Source organism: Callospermophilus lateralis, chromosome 1, assembly GCF_048772815.1.
Source record: "Callospermophilus lateralis isolate mCalLat2 chromosome 1, mCalLat2.hap1, whole genome shotgun sequence".
Lineage (NCBI taxonomy): Eukaryota > Metazoa > Chordata > Mammalia > Rodentia > Sciuridae > Callospermophilus > Callospermophilus lateralis.
This window is the reverse complement of record NC_135305.1, coordinates 183,906,669-183,926,098: the sequence shown is the minus strand read 5'-3', so window position 1 is coordinate 183,926,098 and position 19,430 is coordinate 183,906,669. Positions and strand designations below refer to the sequence as shown.

The 19,430-nt window shown below is 36.9% G+C and overlaps 1 protein-coding gene across 4 annotated transcripts in view; it reads left to right on the top strand.

Annotated features, from left to right (window-relative positions):
- Satb1 (SATB homeobox 1) overlaps positions 1-18,898 on the top strand; it is a 75,933-nt gene extending 57,035 nt beyond the window's left edge. Inside the window, exons 10-12 of one of the 4 annotated variants that reach the window (XM_076842738.1) lie at positions 14,579-14,782; positions 15,362-15,457; positions 17,150-18,898. In XM_076842738.1, coding sequence (XP_076698853.1) covers positions 14,579-14,782; positions 15,362-15,457; positions 17,150-17,656 — 807 coding nt within the window. In that variant the 3' untranslated portion in view covers positions 17,657-18,898. Of the gene's footprint in view, positions 1-14,578; positions 14,783-15,361; positions 15,458-17,146 lie in introns of all 4 variants that reach the window. The other 3 variants (XM_076842718.1, XM_076842791.1, XM_076842760.1) reach the window with 3 other exon arrangements.
- Positions 18,899-19,430: the final 532 nt, after the last annotated feature.

Below are 19,430 nucleotides of genomic sequence, written 5' to 3'. Positions count from 1 at the left end.
ATATCATTTATAGTGTAGCTCACAGCATCTATATTCTTAGCTGAAAGGAATTAGAGGGCATGGCTTCTGATTATCTACATGAGATAGAAATAGGGTAATGGTAGCTAATTTGCAAACTCGGATAATTTGTGTAACGACTTGTACATGAACCTCATCTTTTAGAGGAAAGCAGAGTGGTGGTCCCAATTCCTGGACCAGTATGCTGGGCAGTTCCAGGCAAGTTGCTTAACCTCCTAGACTTCAAACTTCCTCTTCAGGAAAGTAAAATAGGTTAGGTCACATGATGTCTAATACACCATGTAGTCCTAGGTTCTGTGAGTTTGTGACTGAGGCAGGTGTACAAGCATGAAAGAAGATTCTATTTTGATTGAAAACACTGCCAACAGGTGTTTCAGTCTGGGAACGAGTCCCAGAGAAGGTGAGGGATTGAATAATGGTAGAGCTTAGTTTGGGGGCAGGGCGTGCTATTTTGGGGTCTGTCGCCGAAGGGTTATTTATGGGTGGCACACAATGAGCAGAATTGACTTTTGGAATTTAGTGTGTGGACTTCACATTACATAGTATGAGATGAGCTCAAGATTGATGTCATCTTCATGTGAAACGTGTTCGGGATTAATTGGAATAATTAGCATACAGGGACCTAGCAGAGTAGGGGCAGTATAGAACGTGAGGCAAGCTGAATTCAGTTGGGGAATGGACTTGACTTATGCGATAGGGTGGTGATTGCTAGTTTAGAGTCTGATTTGAAAGTCACTCAAGAGTCTCCTCCTTAAATATGTCATTTTTGTTTGTTTGTTTTTCAACCATTTTCTGAAGGTCGACCGTAACTGCCCCTGTCTTGTTTTTGTTGGTTTTGTTTTGTTGATTGATAGATGTTTTTCTGGGAAGGATAGCACTGCACGTGAAAGAGGAAAAGACAGGGCAGTTTAAATCATGAGAATTCACAGGAGGTTAGAGAAATAAAGAATAAATGCAAAGGAAAAGGAAGAAGAGAGGGACAGCCCATTGAAGAACAGATCTTGAATCCATATTTGCAAGTTCATAAATTGATACCTACAGCATTTAATAGCTGTTGGTAAATGTCCATATCCAATATCCTTTTTAAACCTCGACCCGTTTTACTCATGTTACCTACAGGATTGCTACCTGTCATGGTGCTACTTTGGCTGGCTTACTGATGGAGTATTTAGTGGTTTAAATGAAATTCAGATTAGGTAAAAAAATAAATAAATAAATTCATTAAGGTCAAGGAAGTGAAGGCTGTAAATAAAATATACATCCACAATAGATAAAATGCTGTTAGAAAATCCAGTTCAGTCTAGGCTGTGAACTGTTACTGTCTAAATTACCCTTTGGTTCCTGGCTTGCATTTAATCTTTGCTACTATGTTTGGAGATTGGGGTAAAGGTGATAGCCTAATGGGTTATGATTTTATTTTAATGTTTTGATTAAGGAGACTAAATAACTTGGACCTTGGATAATCATAAGGGCTAAAGCTTTATCCATCAAGCTTAATTTCTAAACAGAAGTTTGTGTTTGTATTTCTGGCTACATTTAGCATTGGTCTGTTTGTGATGTGAAGTTATGAGATGGTTATGTGCTCAGTTATTCTCCACCTGTCTCTCTACTTACCATCTACTTCAGTCACTTTTTTTTTTCTTCTTTCACCCTACATTTAACTAGCTGCCTCTGTTCTGTCCGCCAATCTGATAGGCACACACAGATTCCTAGCCATTGTCCTTTCAGAGCAAGGACCAGTATTTGCTAGCCCCAGGATCCCCAGCATTTGTATGTCTACTACTGTCCCTAGCTACACTGGCCCTCCGTCACCCCTGAGTGCCTGTGCCACTGTACATTCCTTACCCTGCCTCTATCCTGTGTCCACCCTGCTCCCTTATCCCCTCCCACTTAAGAAACCTTAGTGTTATCTTTGTGAAAACATAGTGTTCCTCTCCTGGCAAATAGACATTCTCAAGGGATACTTTGCTAATCTTTTTTACCTTCAGAATTACTTGGATGGTATGAAGTTAACTAATTCAGAATGCTGATGGGGTTGTAAACTCATTCTGAGTTGGTTGTAAGATCAGGAAAATAAAACATATATATGCTAGTCAGTTGTCAGTTAACATCTTTAAGCTATAAAACCATTGTTTTATGGATGAAATTTCATCCAAAAACTCAAATACATAAATCAGATCAAAGTTCTCTACAACTTTGATTGACCCAAGGATTGAGTGGGGCAGGAAACTTCTTATCATTCTCTGCCCTACAACATACACAGGGTACTCCTGAAACACATGGGATGGAAACGTGGGCTTCCTCAGGACAGTCTAGTGACTGCCCCAGTCCTGATTAATTGTTTTCCTCTAACATATCTCAAAGAGGTATGGTCCTTTTGTGGCAAAAAAAAAAAAAAAAAAAAGAAAGAAAAGAAAAGAAATAAGTTACACAGTACATTCATATCAAGTCTTTCTAGTCTAGGAGCTTTACATAAGTTCTGAAAAAAAAAAAAGGTGTGTGTGTGTATGTATACACCATTCGGAGTTTCTTAATCTGTCTCACTTCCCCAAAGGGACCATGAACTTGCATGAAAAAAAGAAATGTGTCTTTACTTTCTGTAACTTCTTATTGAAAGTTGGCATTTTATTCAATCATTACCATAAACAACAAATTGGTATCAGCAATAGCTATGACTTTGTCACCAATAAAAAAAATAATCACAGATATTTTCATATCACATTGGTTTATTGCAAGATCTTGAAATATCATTTTTGCTCATCACTAAAAATTGCAATGGCTATTAGATCTGTTGCTTGATCTTGTTGTTTAGTGTGTTAATAAAGAAGCCTATCTATTACTGTATCACAAATTTGGGATAGATTGGTTTATTCCAGTCCACCCCCAGCCTTGCTATCCAAGTTATATATAAAACCAATTCTGTATGTTAGTATAATTGATTCTCTTTGTAATCTTATGAATTTTATTTTGGGCATCCATGAATTTCACCAGACTGTTAGAAGGGTCTGTTGCACAAAAGAGTTGAGATCAACAATTAGATAAATTGTGCAGAGGGAAAATAATGATATTTTTTAAACATATTAGCAGAAGAATTCTTGAATTTACCTGGTAAACTTTTCTTTTTTTTAAAATAGTTAGTTTATTGCTTTTTGGTGTGCTTACTTTTCAAGTGTCCTTCACTCCAAAGCACATAGGCAGGGTTTACCCTAATTGCAGTAACATTTAAAAACAAAAGTAGACGGCCAGTGTTCAGATGCCCACATATGGTGCTGGATCTTGTGAGACAATGCCTTTATCCCTAGACGAGTTTGCCAGTGGAGCTATACCTTTAATATCAATTGAAATCTGAAACTTAGATAGTTCTTACCTCACTGGTCAAGAAGTATTAGAAGAAATAGGTCTCCATTATATCTGCCTCCACATCTCCTCTTAGCCTGTGTAGAAGCTGGCACATGGATGGCACTCAGTTCTTATTTGTGAAAGGATATAATAATTCAGAAGCATATTTCAAGTGCTCACAATAAGAGGTAAAATTACTGCAAAACAGAATATTTGTAAGGGAATCCATAAGGGACCATGAGAGGAGGAGTCTGGACAGAAAAGGGTCAGTCACCAACACTCTTGCCTCTTCCCCCTTGGGATGTCTTCCCAGGTGTGAAATAGATTAGTGGCTGAGAGGCAACTGAGACGTGACCTGTGCACAGCCTCCGCTTCCCTTGTCTCCTTTTATTGGGAAAATTATAACCCAACCATTATCACCAGGGCTCACATGATATGTCTAGCAATATTTATGCTTTCTGTTTTTAATGCCTACTTGTGAATCACAAGATTTGGCTCTTTCAAATGAAGCCAACGTCTGATGAGCAGGTTTGCATAATGGATAAAATGATCTGGGTTTTGGCCACAAAAATGGGTCTTAACTTTATCAGTAGAATCATAAGCAAGTTGGGAGCTCATAATGACCCTGCTTCATCGTTCCTCTTAGGATTGTGATTCCCATAACTTTTACAATCCCAGAATGCCTTCTCATGGTTTTAAAAATTCTTTGTTATCTCTCCTAGAACATCATACAGGGAAGATTTAAAATTTTAATTCCCAGCCCCTAAATATGCATAATGGGGAGTATAGCTCATTTTAGAAGATATCTGCAGTGCTGAAAAGTTCTAGATAAATCAGTTAAAAATGCAGTGCAGAAATATTTGTTTTAAAACAACCTAGTAGTAAATTATTTTTGTAAGCAAACAAACTGCCCTGTCAAGGTAAATCATCTCCTAAAATTGATTCATTTTATGAGTTCTTATTTTTGTGCTTTTCTTTTTTTGCACATGGCATATACAAATATTCTGCCACATTTTTTAAATGATCATAATTATGAGTAGGAAAATACATATTGTAAATTTGTAAATAGTGACTATTGGAAGCAAGATAGTAAGAATTTTACTTCTTTAAAGAATGTATTCATTTGAGTTGACGGTTTGGGGGAAAGTGAAGTTCACTATCTTAAGCATCTTCCTTTTTTTACCCAAGCACTCTACCACTGAGCTACATCCCCAGCCTGATAAGCTCCTTTCTAAAATGATCACATGTATTTGCATTTGACAGAGCCTTTGTTGATGCTTCTCTGCCTCCTTAGACCAGTAAGCTGATGTAGCAACATCATTATGAATTTATCCTTTGGAGCTTTGCAACCATGTATGAGCCCCCAGGAGTTACAGAGGTGTGCACAGTTTCTGGCTACTCACTCAGTGGCCCACATTGTGCCACTTGTGCATCTCTGCCCTATCCCCCAGTTAACTGCTACTTCACTTTGCTTCGGTGAACCTTTCACCATATTTTTGCACTCACCATTGAAGTTTGAGCCACAGAATATTTTCAGGTCCCTTAGAAGAGTTTTTCACTCAAAGGGCAGGCAGTAAGAATGGAAAAGAAGAAACAAATCCAAGAGATGTTCCGAAGGGGTAGAATTAATAGCAAATTATGATTGGTTACAAAGGAAATAGACAAAAAATATTTATTTTTATTTAAAGCCATTTGCTAATATATTTTTATTGCAAAAACAATACAGAAAAAACAGTACAGAAAATGTGAGCTAAGGAAGACCATAAACATATCCATAATTCTAATCACCTAGACAGCTTCTTGGAATATTCTGATTTTTTTCTTTTTATATGCACGCACATCACACATGTACTTCTATGTGTATGTATATACGTGTGTATATAATGTCTTAACATTACTTTACATGAATTCTCTATTCAGGTATATTTAGGTTATATTCACATTTTGATGTCACAGATAATTCAGATGTAAACTTATAGTTAAATATTAGTACACATCTTTCATTACTGTTTCCTTAGGATAAACTCTCAAAATGGTATTATTGGATTAAAATGTTTTAAAATAATATTTCTTTATTCTGCCTTTTCACATTGCACTTCAGAAAGATTATACCAATTCATACTTCAAATAACCAGCCTTTAGCCTACGTGAGTAGATGGACAACAAAGCTATTAATTGAGTTAAACTACTAGGAGGTAAACTTGATTTGGGAGGAAGATAGTGGGATCGGACTGGAATGTGGCAACTGAATTATTTTCAGCAACTTCTTAGATATTCAGGTCCCATTGGAAAGAAGCAAGTGTGATAACGACAACAATAATAGCTGACATCTATCATAACTGTTACCAACTGTCACGCTCCTTCCATCAACAGTCTCACTACCGTATGAATGAGGTGCTAAATGGGACCCCATTTCACAGAAGAGATAGTAAAGGTCTAGAGAATTTGAGTAATCTGCCAAGCGTTATGGGGCTAATAAGGGGTGGAGTAGATATTCAAAATAAAACCCAGGCTTCTTAAATAGATTTTAGAAAGACAATATATAGAAGATAAGAGGTTATAGGAACTAAGTTGTATCTTCAAGGAATTATGGTGAAGAGTTAGCTGTACCAAAAGAATGGAGGGAGGCATAGTCACTTTACAAGCATCTGGTTTGATTTTGTCCAGTACTTGGCTAATCCATCCTGCTCTTTTTTTTTTTTTTTAATTTGTTTCTTTCCATCATTTTCCTGACTTCTCTTAAATATTGCCCCTTCTTCAAAGCCAAGGAGTATCACTCTTCATGTAGGAAGGCTTCTTGACTACCCTCTTTTGCTCCACTTTGATCTCACTTGAAGTCTGCCCATCAATGACCTTTTGTCACATGCTGCTTGGGACTAGTAGTTTCAAATGCCAGATCTTCCCAAATAGACTGTGAGCCATTTAAGGGCAAGTGCTTTTCAGTCCTTTCATCAGAACTTGGAGTGGTTATCATGGATCGGGTGTTGGGCAGAATTTTTTTTGCCCAATATTTTTTTGACACTATTCTGCGATATTAATACTATTTATTAATCTCCACAAATCCTCAGAAAGGTAATTTGCTCAAGTTCATAGAGTTAAAGGACAAACCACAATATAAGCCTTTATAGGCATGCAGAGGTGCTTGAGCATGACTTGAAGGAGCAGTAGATTTGGGTGGGTGGCAAAAGCAAGAATGGCTTTGCCATTAGAGAAAACCATATGAGGCATGGAGAACAGAATATAGGGCAGTGTTGGACAATACTGGTAAATAGTCCAGCAAATGAGGATGTGAGCATGATTGGGAGGATCTTGAATGCAGCCCTGGAGAGTGAGCTTTTTCTCTATGTTGGGAAGCCACTGAAGGTCACACTGAGCAGTAGAATAACTACGGGCACTTTAAAAGTAGAAGACGAGTGCAACGATTTTCTTCCTGGGATCCAATCTCCAAGTTAAGGGAATTCAAGAAAGCTTAATGAAACTTGCAGATTTACCAAATCAGGGAATTCCATAGACTAAATTAAGCATGAGATGAGTTTGCTTTTTGAGGAGTCACATCAACTCTGTATGACGGCACTGGCTCCCTGTTCATCAAAGCTCTAGTGATGTACTTACCCTCCTAAGTTAAGGGAGGAAAAGGAATGATTACTTAAATGCTTTTCTGCTCAGAAATCAAAACAGTTTTGCATTCGAAGTTGTTAAAAAGGGTGTTTGGTACCTTAAAGGGTTATTCAAAGAAGAGATGCCCCAGTTCAGACCAGTCAATGGTAAGCACAATGCAAAGAGGTGGACAGTTCTTAATGATAGAAGCAAAAACTAAAATCGATGACAATGTTGTAGCATGAACCTTGGGAGTATTTTCTGTTTTTAAAAATGATACCATCTGTGAAGATCAAGGAGAAACTTCAGACTTGAAGATAGAATGTTTAAATGTTAGGAGCCAGAGCAGAACACTGAAATTTATGTAACGTTAATAATATTTCTTTAGTTGAAGGAAGAAACAGTTAAGAAATTCTTTTTCAGAGTCTATATTCAAGTATCAGAGTTATAAGCCAGATTTTTTTTTTTTTTTCAGTTTTGAAAAACCTATTCTGAATACAAGTTTGGACTAAATGTAAAATATAAACTTTTAAATCCATATTTTCCAACATTTTAAAAATTAGACCTTCTTTGGAAATTCTCTATTTCAGTCAAATTAAGAGAATTATCTTTTTGCTAGCTAGCTTAATAGATTGTCTAGAATTTTCATACTTTCATCTTTATTCCTTTTCTCGCCCCCTTCTGAAAAAATATCCTTTAAAATGTGAGATTCTCTTGCCCAACAACCTTTTTAAGTAAGAACTATTTGAATCTCCCCTGGCCAGGTTGTCATTTGATAATCTTGTTATGAGCAAAACAATTTGTAGCAAAAAAAAAAAAAAAAAAAAAAAAAAAAAGCCATCCAAAACACCACCGTAATGATGTGTGCCTTGAAGTCGGTGGCTTACAGCAGGTAGAAAAACGGTGTATGTGAAAACAAACCATTTTCATTTTTTATCTGATGAAGTTTTAAGTGAAATTGAAAAATAAAGATCATTTACTGGAGACTCTGAATATCCCTTCTAAATCCACCGAATTGTAATGGACACTTTTCCCCAGGTTGTATAAACATTATTTTTTTTTATGTTGATAATAAACCTCCAGAAACTTCTAGAGTTTCTTAACCTCTTAATGACAAAAGTGGCAAAACTGACTCAAGTGAGAAATTTCTGTGTAGTCCTTTTTTGTCCTGTTATTTCCCCAATATTAGCAGCCCATAGATTTCTGGTTAAGATATGAGTCCCTTAAATAAATTAGAGGTTGTGGGGTGAATTTAAAAACAATCATCTTCTCAGTTTAAAATAACAACAACTTAAAACATTTTATTTTTTACATTTTTTCCCCCTTTTTAGTAAATACAAGTATCAGAAACCATACTTGGGAAACTCAATAATTTGGGGGATATACATACAGACACAGAGGCATTTTGAACTATATTTCTTTTTAAATGCATTTTTTAATAAAGAGACTGTAACCTGCTACTTTTAGAGTGGAAAGAGCATTTGCTGGTATGTGTCTGTTCAAATTTATTTCTCATGTTTTCTTTAACAAGACCAATGTTAACTTATCGGGAAAAGTTACTCCCAGTGCCTCCTGAGAGTTTCTTTGCTTTACACAAAGTAGATGTTATTAAACTGGGGAGAAAGATGAATGCATCTCCTCCTAATTCCACAGAGGAGAACATACATCTTTATTAATGTAATGATGAGGGCCTCTCGTTATGTTATAGAATGATCTGCTTTAGCAAAGGTTTTCCTCCTAAAGAACTTCATAACATTTAAAGGTTAATATGTTAGGTAAAGAATAATATCTTAAGACAAGCATTTTTATTACAGGACATGATGGGATCATTTTTATTAAATTAGATGATGATTTGGATGGGGAAGAAGAAAAAGTGCTTCGCTTGATGCCCTCAACTTTAATGCCTTTAATCAAATAATGACCTTCTGGAAAATAGTTGATTTTAAGCATTTGGAAAGATCAATACCACTTTGCCACCAAAAAATGGCCTAGATGATGAAATTTGATGTATTTAAAAGTATCATTTCACCCTTTTAACCTAGTAAATAATTTAAAATGCTTTCAGTATTGTTTTACTGCTGTTCTGTTTCTCACTGTTCAAAGTGTTACGTTTGTTTGTGAAAAGATATTGGAAGTTGGTATGCGAAGCGTTCAGGCCTCACACCTAGAAGTAGGGTTGTTCCTCCGTCAGTTCTTGGGTGTCTCTGCATTAAGCCTCCTCCTCAATTATATGTTTAAATACTACATTTGAGGGACAGTGTATATAGAGACCATAAAAGATGTGAAAGTGGAACCCTTCTACAGCATTTAAGTGATGGTTTAAAACATCACTAGTCCCTGTGCATTTTTTTTTTTTTGTGATATTGTTAAACCAAGATGCTAAAGGTGAAGGATTTGGTAGCTCTGACAATTAAAATCCATATCCCTCCCCACCCTACTCCCACCCTGGCTTATAGAACACTGATATGAAATTACCCTTGAGTGCTGACAGCTTTGTAAATAAAAAAAAAAAAAAAAATTGCCCTCTATTAGCATGTTTGTGGGCAGATTAAAAACTGTCTTCATTAGCATAAGTAACACTTACAGATTCTTTTAGAAGTAGAAAATTATTTGCTGAATGATAAATTGCTAGCTTTATAGTTAGTTGTTGTTGAAAATGTACTCATTCAAAATGCCTGGTGTAGTTTAGTCTACAATGCTGAATTTTTTGTTAGAAGTACTATTTAATGGATTATGTACTTAATCCTTGTTCCTACTACTTGCAAAAATGTAATTCATGCTTTCTACTAAAGTGTTTGTATCAAATACTTTCCTATTTAGATTGATTTCTTTTAATATCATATATTAGTATACTGTATGCCCCAGAGATTGGAACAAAATACTCCTGCAGATAACACATAAAAGATGAGGGTGAGGGGGAATAAATACAGACGATAAAATGTTTTGCTTTTTAGAGCTCAAATTACCGTTCTATTTTCTTTAAATGTATTTTTCCTTTTTAGTGGCAGCAAAAATTGTCATTTTCTTTCTCTTTTTATAGCTCTTGGTTTTAGAATGCATGTGTATATGATGATAATATACACATATATGTATATTGCATTAAATGACTTTTTTTTTTTTTCCTCAGAGAATACCAAAGTCTGTTTTCCCCTGGAAAACTAGTTGTTATGAACTTCCAGGTTTATCACAGACCAGGCCTTGTAAGGGTTCTCGCTGTGTGAGAAGCTTTATAGGTACAATAAATTTCATTCATGAAAGGATGTTGCTTTCCTGGCTCAATTAAAATCATCGTGTACCCCTTACCCACTAAAATGTTAGAAGCGAATTGACTTGAATTAACGGTTCTAAAAAGAGTGGGGTGGAAATCAGAGATTGAGCTTGGTTGGAAATTAGCAGCTGAGAGATGAAGGTGCCAGGATTTTTATTTAAATGTGGTACAACAAGATTCTGTCAGTAAAGCACATCATTAGAATATTGAGTTTAGAACTGCTAATTTTTCCTTTAAAATGAGCATACAGTCATGTGTTTCATGGACCATAATAAATTGCCATTGTGTTGTCATTGAGTTTGTTTTGCTTTTTTGCAGTGCTGGTTTGGCAGTCATTCTGCATTTTTTCTTTTCCTTGTTTTTTTTCCCCCTCCTCAGTCTTAGATTTCTTTAATAGATCCCTAACCAAAACCGGTCAAAAAAAAAAAATGTTATTTATTTCAGTCTGAGGTTTAGCATCTTTTGCACCGTTTTCTTGCTTACGGTAGCAAGACATTTGCAGATGGTTCTTGGTTACTATAAAGTACATAACAGTATTTCCTTTGTGGCAGATGGATTTAAGACTTTTAGTTCTCAATAAATGTAGGTTTACAATACATAACTTTACAGGATTTGTGTTGTATATAACAGGTTTGAACATATTATCTCAGAATTCATCTGCATGGCATTTTCAGCTTATTCAGGGTCCTGCCAGTTTTTTTAAGTAATAGGGGGAGCGCTGTGATTGATAGCAACAGCTCAAGGCGTGATTTTGAATAGAAACAAAGGGTTTAGAACAGAAGGTGTCAAATTAAACTTTGTCAGTTTGAAAAGTAGTAACATCCTGAAAGTTTTACTAATTTATTTACATGTGGCCACTGTTTATATTTTGCCCTCTTTATATGCAGTGTAATGTTGCTTGGCAAATTTACTACATTTAAAGTTTAGGTTGTTCCTTGTACCATTTTAGTTTTCTTAGAATGGATTCATTGGTCTCATTATTTTAAGGCTGTGAGGCCCCAGTCTTTTTCTACTGTTCAAAACAGTTGTGGTCTAATTTAATTTTGAGAGTAGTTCCCTGCCTGTGGTCTTAGAGGACATCAAGTCCTGGGGAACAATCTTAAAAATGGGATTATATTCACATTTTACAACAAAGCACCACATTGCATTTGTCATCTCTCTTCTCCCAAGTAAATCTATAGAGTTCTCATTTAAAGACCAGCGTCGTACTTTGTGGAATTATTTTATCAACTATTGCAAATGTTCTGACCTAGGAAAAAGGTATTGGAGAATTAAAAAACATTTGGCTTTTTCAGTCATTTTCTGAAAAAAACATGGATGAAATTACTGTTATCATTAATGGCATAACAATCCATAGGATTTGAGGTAGTTAAAACTATTTCAAGGTATTTTTGTTAAAAAAAAGTATTAGAATAAATTAACCTTATTTTTACCTGTAATATGGGAACAAATCAGTTTCTTTCTATACTAACAAAGAACTAATGTGTCAAAATGTCTGTTTTCCATTATTTCTTAAGAGATACACACATTGAGAAAAGCCAATCCCCCCTCCCCTTTTGTTTTTTGGAATACCCTTGTAGAACTAACAGTTCCCAGCTGCACTGTTAAATATTTTTCTAAGAAGCATCTGATTTCAGTCTCTTAAAATCATCATGTCTCTTGAAAGGCTAGCGGAGACATGCTTCAGCTTATAATTCATCAAATTATTTTTAGATAAGGAATTAGAAGTATTATTTAAGGGCAGAGGTTAATAGCAAACTACTGGAAATGTTATGTTAGTCATGGGCAATTAATAAAAATAAGGATCTGTCTCGTAAGTATAGAGACACAGAAGTGACAATATAAGCAAAATATTTGTTGAATGAGTCAGGGCTCTTTTTCTGAAATATTTGTTAAACCAGCATGAGTGTGATTGTTTAGGAATTAGCTATCATTATTAGCCATTTTAAAAGAACTAATGATTTTCTTTTCCAAAGAACATCTGTGATCCACATGTTTTTTCACATATATCCAAGTGCTAACTGATCTCTGCATTACTTTAAAAAGTTTCTAAAGGATGTGAAAAATCATTGGAGTTTTGCAGCTCTCTCCAAGAAGCTTTTCCTACATGAATCGTTCTTAATTTAACTTTTAGCAATTTTTAGTTATAAGCATTTATTTCTTAAAATTTGTAGAAGCTCAATGTTTAACATTTATTGCAGTAGCGGGATACTAGCTAAGTTAAAAAAAAAATTCTGCTCTGTTCTTGATGAACCTTCTAACTTCTCTTCATTGAAAGGTAAATAAAATCAAATAATTTTGTGTTCAGGCATAGAGCTTGACCTGTCAGTGGTGATAGCTGAAGGATACAGAAAGGGGAGGAGGGAAGTCATCTTAACCATAGTTAATATTCAAGCCCACAGGAAGATATGTATCTAAACCTACACAACAACAAGATTTAGAAGTATAATGCAACAAAACAGCTTAGATGTAGGAAAATATATGATATTTTCATATCTTAATCCAGGTAACAAATATTTGCCTATAAGAATTAAATAAACATCTGCAGGGCACCATATGCAGGTGGGTTTCAAATACTTCAAATACTCAAACACAGTTTTGTAGTCAATATTATATTCACACAGATAGAGCCGAAATATCTTTTTTAATTTTTTTGTTGTTGTTCTAATTAGCTATACATGACAGCGGAATACATTTCAACTCATTGTACACAAATGGAACACAACTTTTCATTTCTCTGGCTGTACACGACGCAGAGTCGCGCCATTAGTGCAATCATACATGTACAAAGGGTAATGATGTCTGTCCGTGCTGAAGTATCCTACAGTATGCTGGGAATAGCCATGGAGTTGCTGTAGACAGAAGGGAAATAATGCTCAGCAATCCTGTTGTCACAGGGATTTTTTAATTTAGTTGACATTCTTTGAGGTGAATTTGTAGTTTGCTCCTCTCCTCACCTTGAATTATGCATCCAGTGCACTGAATAAGTGCACAATTGCATGGCCATCCCCACGTATATATTTGTTCAATTAAAAAGACCTGTTGAGTAGAGAATACAAACTCTCAGAAAATGTAGTCTATCTCATGAGAGTGTGTGGCAGTCCTTCTTGCCTGATCTGTAAGTGAGCCTTGAGAAGCTGATGTATCTGTCACCATCTTTTCTTTTAAATTCTCTCAAGTAGGCCATTCAGGGGATTCCATCCCCAGCACCAAAAAATTGTGGCCCCAGATAAAGTCCAGCCCTCGATTGATAGGGGATGGAGTAAAAGAATGGGGATGACTGTCTCCAGAGAGAGAGTTGAAGCATAGAGTGAGTTGTCCACTTGAAATAAGGACTGAGACTTTGTACTTCTGGATCAGTAAATCACTGGCCACTCCTGAGTGAGAAGGCCGGTGAGGAGGGGGAGCAATCTTCCAAGCATCGTACGATGAGATGGCTTCAGGTCATTTCTCCAGAGAAGAGTACAGTGGAGAGCTCTTAGCAGAGAACTCAGCAGCTGAGGTATGGCTGCCTTGGCTGGGGATCCCATTGCTCCTTACCCCAGTGCTTAGAGTTCATCCTGGTTAGGATGAAAGTTTGAGGTGGTGACTGTCTTGGACCATTGCATTCCTCACAGATAAGTCTAGAGTCAAAACTGGGGCCTCAGAATACATCAGAAAGGTTTAGATTTTGGTATTCATTGGACATTTCTTTCTCGTTTAATTCAGGAAGCCTATTAAAATTCTTGCCTGAGAAGATCATGTGCTAACACTGCCACAGGCAGAAAACAGGACTCTGAGGTCTCTTTTTGGAAAGTTCTTTTCTTGGAGAAGTCCTTTAGTGCCCATTCTAATCATTATGCTGAAACTGGACAGTATTCTTGGTCTCACAACTAGTTGTATATGTCTCTTCTCTCTCATACATGCATATACACAAATATACATGGTTTTTTTTATAAGCTTAGGAAATCTTTTTATTTCTAGGATCTGTTCAACCCCTTTTTAAATACCTTCAGCGTCTTCAGATGGCCCCCATCAGACAAGAAGATTAAGCAAGCGTAGAAACACTTACTTTTGCTTTCCTCCTATTTCACATATTGCAAAGTCTGTGATAAATGCTCTTTTGCCCTTGGAGTCTGAAAAATATGTCTCTCTTTTAAGATGCAAATCTGAACACTCATTAGAAACACAGCCTGCCTCCTTGACAGCCGCAGCTATCCTCTCTTAAAAGGTTAAAATATTTTTAAAGCGGATTAGAGTGTTGTGAGCATATGAGAAAGTTACTATACAGAGTCTTTTCTTTTTTGGCTCCTTATGGCAAATGCCAGCCCCCTCCCCATAAACATGAACTGACCTCTCATTTTCTTTGTCTCCAAGGGATGGTTGTGTGAGCTGTTACGCTGGAAAGAAGATCCGTCTCCAGAAAACAGGACTCTGTGGGAGAACTTGTCCATGATCCGAAGGTTCCTCAGTCTTCCTCAGCCAGAGCGTGATGCCATTTACGAGCAGGAGAGCAATGCGGTGCATCACCATGGTGACAGGCCGCCCCACATCATCCACGTTCCAGCAGAACAGATTCAGGTCCGTTTACCTTGGCCAATTCAGTAGAGCACTAAGTAAATAAAGCTTTAAACTTAGCAGGGAAATTAGCATCTCTCTTCTTCCCGCCAATCTAAACACAGGCTTTTTAGCAAGAGATAACAATACAGTGCCATCTTGCTCAGGGGGATAAAAGGAAAATTAACATACTTTCTCCAACATGTGTGTTATATTCCCTACCCCTCACTTCCCCACTGCCAGAGTGGCAGGAACCCCCTTTTTGCACTTCTTGTTTGGCAAATGTATCGTTGTTAGTTCTGGGTTTTGTGTGTGAGAACTTCGAAATTTTTGTATGTTGTTTTAAAAATCGTTTAAAAATACACCTATTTCTTAATCAATGCCATACTGCTCCTGAGGAAAGGAATTACATTTATTCTGTAGAGGAAGTTTGTAGAATCACAGTTTTATACGTTGGACTCTGTCCAAAACAAGGAGGGGAGGGAAATCTAATTGGAATCTTGCTTTGCACTCCTTGTCCCTTCCTTCACCTTGTAGCAGTCTCCCCACACCCACACAGAGTACAGGTTGGGGGTGAGTCATATCTGTTTGTCTTTCCTTTAGAGCCCCTCTCCCACCACCCTTGGGAAAGGAGAGTCTAGAGGCGTTTTCTTACCAAGCCTGCCGACCCCTGCACCATGGCTCGGTGCTGCTCCTCAGGTGAGCGGGCACAAGTTACCTATGCCAGCAAGGAAGGGAGACAGAGAGGGGGTGGCACAGAGACCTGCTCCCTTGCTCAAGATCTTCAGACGTGCAGAGGATGCACTGGGCATGGCTGTGGCCAGAGCCCACTGTGCAGCAGATTCAGCCTTCTACCTACTCATGTCTTGGGACTTGTCTCCATTCATCCGCTGAGGGAACAGCCCTGGGAATTTAGATGGAAGTGTTCTGGGATCAGGTAGTTCACTGGGGCTCTCAGAAAGTGTATTCTAATTGAACTTGAACTGTATGACGGATTTCTGTTAAATCTAAGGAATGTTTTTTGGTTTTCTCCTTTGAGGAAAAATTGCCATTGGTTTCCAGAGTCCTAAATTTCTACTCTCTTTGTTGAGTCACCTGCTCATTTCTTGGTATTACTGGGGGAAAATTGTGTGTGTGTGTGTGTGTGTGTGTGTGTGTGTGTGTGTGTGTGTGTGTGTTTTGAGAGAGAGAGAGAGAGAGAGAAAGAATGTTATCCATCCACCAGGAAAAAAAAATCCTTGAGTGTGTATTAAAGATAAAACAAATTGAAAAGGAGAATCCCTTAGGATATCAAGCACTAAAATAATTGTGAAAGCATGAAAAACTTACTGTTTTAGGAAAAACAAAGAAAAAGATATATGTTAAGTAATAAAAATAGTACTTGTTTGAAAATGTAAATTGTTTTTAATAAAATTGCTTCTTAGGGGGATGAAAGGAAATGCTTAGGCACAGTACAAATGTTCTAATATTTTGCAGCTTACTCAGGTTGATTTGCTCTGCTGATAAGAATTATGGATTTCCACTATATAGTAGTTGCCTGTGTCACACATTTGTTATGTGTAATTGTGTATGGAAATTACAGCACATATACAGATACTAATTATGAAAAAGTGTCTGTATACACTAAATTTAAATCCTAATCACATCTGAGTTTACTGTAGACAAAACAATTCACTAGCCATCATACAGCGGATTGAACCTTTATTTTGGGGTAAGAAAAAAATTGTGCACTATAGTACCTAGTGCAGTTTGGTAAGAAACTGTGTGTGTGTTAAATCGGAGCTGTCTGAGAGGAAATTCACAAACCTGAGCCTCTTGGAACATCCTCTGGACTCCTAGGAGAGCATGCTGAATAAGAGCAGACGCTTACCTTCTTTTCTTGCTCCTTGTCTCTGCCATCTGATGAAAGGGGTTGGGGGGCAGAACACAAATTTCTTTCCCCATGCCTCTGTAGCTCACTTTTCTAAAATGTCTTTGAAATCCTTGCTCCTCAATCTTCATTTTAAATCTTTGTTAATTATTTACATCATAATTTGCTTTGCTGTCTTCTTGCCTCTGATGCGTGTCCTTCTGGTGAAGTTTATGGCTCAAACATTTTCAGAGCAGCTGAGTTCTCTCCTTTCCTGCCCTGATATCTGATAAGGGAACATAGTAGCCCCCGAAAACTGTATGAATTCCTGCCTTCCCAGTTGACATCGTTCTGATTTTTTTTTTTTTTTCCTAAATGCAGTAGGCCATTTGGCTGGTCTGCCTTTTTGCTCTGAATCTTTGTCCCATATCAAAGAAGCTATATGTGGGATGCAAAAGCACGTGTTTTCTAATTCTAGACAGCTTTGTGCACGGAACGTGGGGAAAGCAGAGCTCTGATTGTCGCTTGTTTCTTTTTAGCAGCAGCAGCAGCAGCAACAGCAGCAGCAGCAGCCGCAGGCACCGCCACCCCCTCAGCCACAACCGCAGCAGCAGGCCGGCCCCAGGCTTCCCCCGCGCCAGCCCACCGTGGCCTCGCCTGCAGAGTCTGATGAGGAGACCCGGCAGAAGACCCGGCCACGAACCAAAATTTCAGTGGAAGCCCTGGGAATCCTTCAGAGTTTCATTCAAGACGTAGGCCTGTACCCGGACGAAGAGGCCATCCAGACTCTGTCCGCCCAACTTGACCTTCCCAAGTACACCATCATCAAGTTCTTTCAGAACCAGCGGTACTATCTCAAGCACCACGGCAAACTGAAGGACAACTCTGGCTTAGAGGTGGATGTGGCCGAATACAAAGAAGAGGAGTTGCTTAAGGATTTAGAAGAGAGTGTCCAAGACAAAAATGCTAACACCCTTTTCTCGGTGAAACTAGAAGAAGAGCTGTCCGTGGAAGGAAACACAGACATTAATGCTGATTTGAAAGACTGAGATCCAAGTAGTATTGTCATTCAACAGAGTGCCACTGGGTATTTACTAACAACATGAAAAAAGTCCACCTTGTATTTGCTCAGAAAAATCTTCGTTGTTCATGGTTTGGCCAATGAATCTTCAGAAACTTGCACAAACAGGAAAGTTGGAAAAGGAATAGTACAGACTGCACTAAACGTTTTACTCTGTTTTTACAAACTGCTTGGCAGCCCAGGTGAAGCATCAAGGATTGTTTGGTATTAGAATTTGTGTTCAAGGGCTGCACCAGTGTGTGTGTGCCCCCTAAGCATGATACCAGAGATTTTTTTTTTTAATTATTATTCTGGAGCCTCCAACAAGCATTATAACTTCTGTGATTATGATTTCCTTTCCTTTAATTATTTCTGTAACACTCCACACTGATCTTTGGAAACTCGCCCCTTATTTTAAAGGAAAAAAAAAAAGAGTTTGTTACTCTATTGTATGTTACAAAAGAACTATAGACTGTGGAATGCAGTTTAAAGATGACATATGCCAACAAATGCCTTGTATTATATGGCACTGCCGTAATTCAAATTTGTTTTTATTTTGGAAATAAAAGTTCACTGTAATTTTTTTTTTCATTCTCATTGTTACATGATTTTTTTTTAAAAAAAAAAAAAGGAGAAGAAAATGTGAAACACAATTTAGTCCTCATTATTTATTTGTAGATCCTGCAGCGTCATGTTGTAATTAATTTTTTGGAAGTTTCCGTTAAATGTAATATTGCTTCTCTTGTTACCATACTGATTCTTTTCTATTTATAAATGTATTTTGATGGGCAGTAAAAACAAAGTGTCTTAAAGTTTTAAATAGAGAAAATGTGCTTTACACAGTTGCCTATAAAAAGTGCTCTATGTTATCCAAGCAATTCATACTATAAGCTTCACTCTTATTGTTGTATGCAATTTTTACTATCATGCAAATAAGCTTAGGTAAATAAAACTAATAGATCACCTTAGAAAATTATGCAATTAATGTGAAAATAATTGATGTTTGCAATGTGTCTTCCTTTGGTTTACAATCAATTTTAAAGCTACATCTGTATAAAATTTCTGTATAAAGGTGTATTTCTTTTTTATGAGTTTATGGCTATGAAAACACCAGCTATTTTGTTACAGCTGGCTGTTTTTATAAGTGTATCACAGTTTTCTTTATGCAGAAATGTTCTGATTAGGAGTGGTTATTGACTGTAACTACACAATTAAAATTGTTTGTATGGTATGACATGGTAGGGTTTGTCTGCTTATGTGAAGTAACTTTAAGGAAGAATCAAAAGATGACCCTCACCCTTATGTGCATATGTGCATGTCAGTACTTTCCTGCTGATATTTTAATGTTTAAAAAGAACAATTGAAGAGTCACTTGAAACACTGTAAATTTAAATCACATCCACGCATCTTTTTTTTTTTTTCTTTTTATGGTACAGGGGATTGAACCCAGGAGTGTTTTACCACTGAGTTACATCCCCAGCAAAATTATATATATATATATATATATATATATATATATATATATATATATATATATATATATATTTTTTTTTTTTTTTTTTTTTTTTAAATTTTAAGACACCATTTCTATTTAGTTTCTGAGGCTGGCCTTGAACTTATGATCCTCCTGCCTCAGTCTCCTGAGTAACTCTGGGATTACAGCTGTGTGCCACCAAGCCCAGCAACATGCTCATTTTTAAATAAGCATGAAATTTCACAATGAAGATGATAACCTGTTTTGGTTAACTTCTTGCTTAATAAAC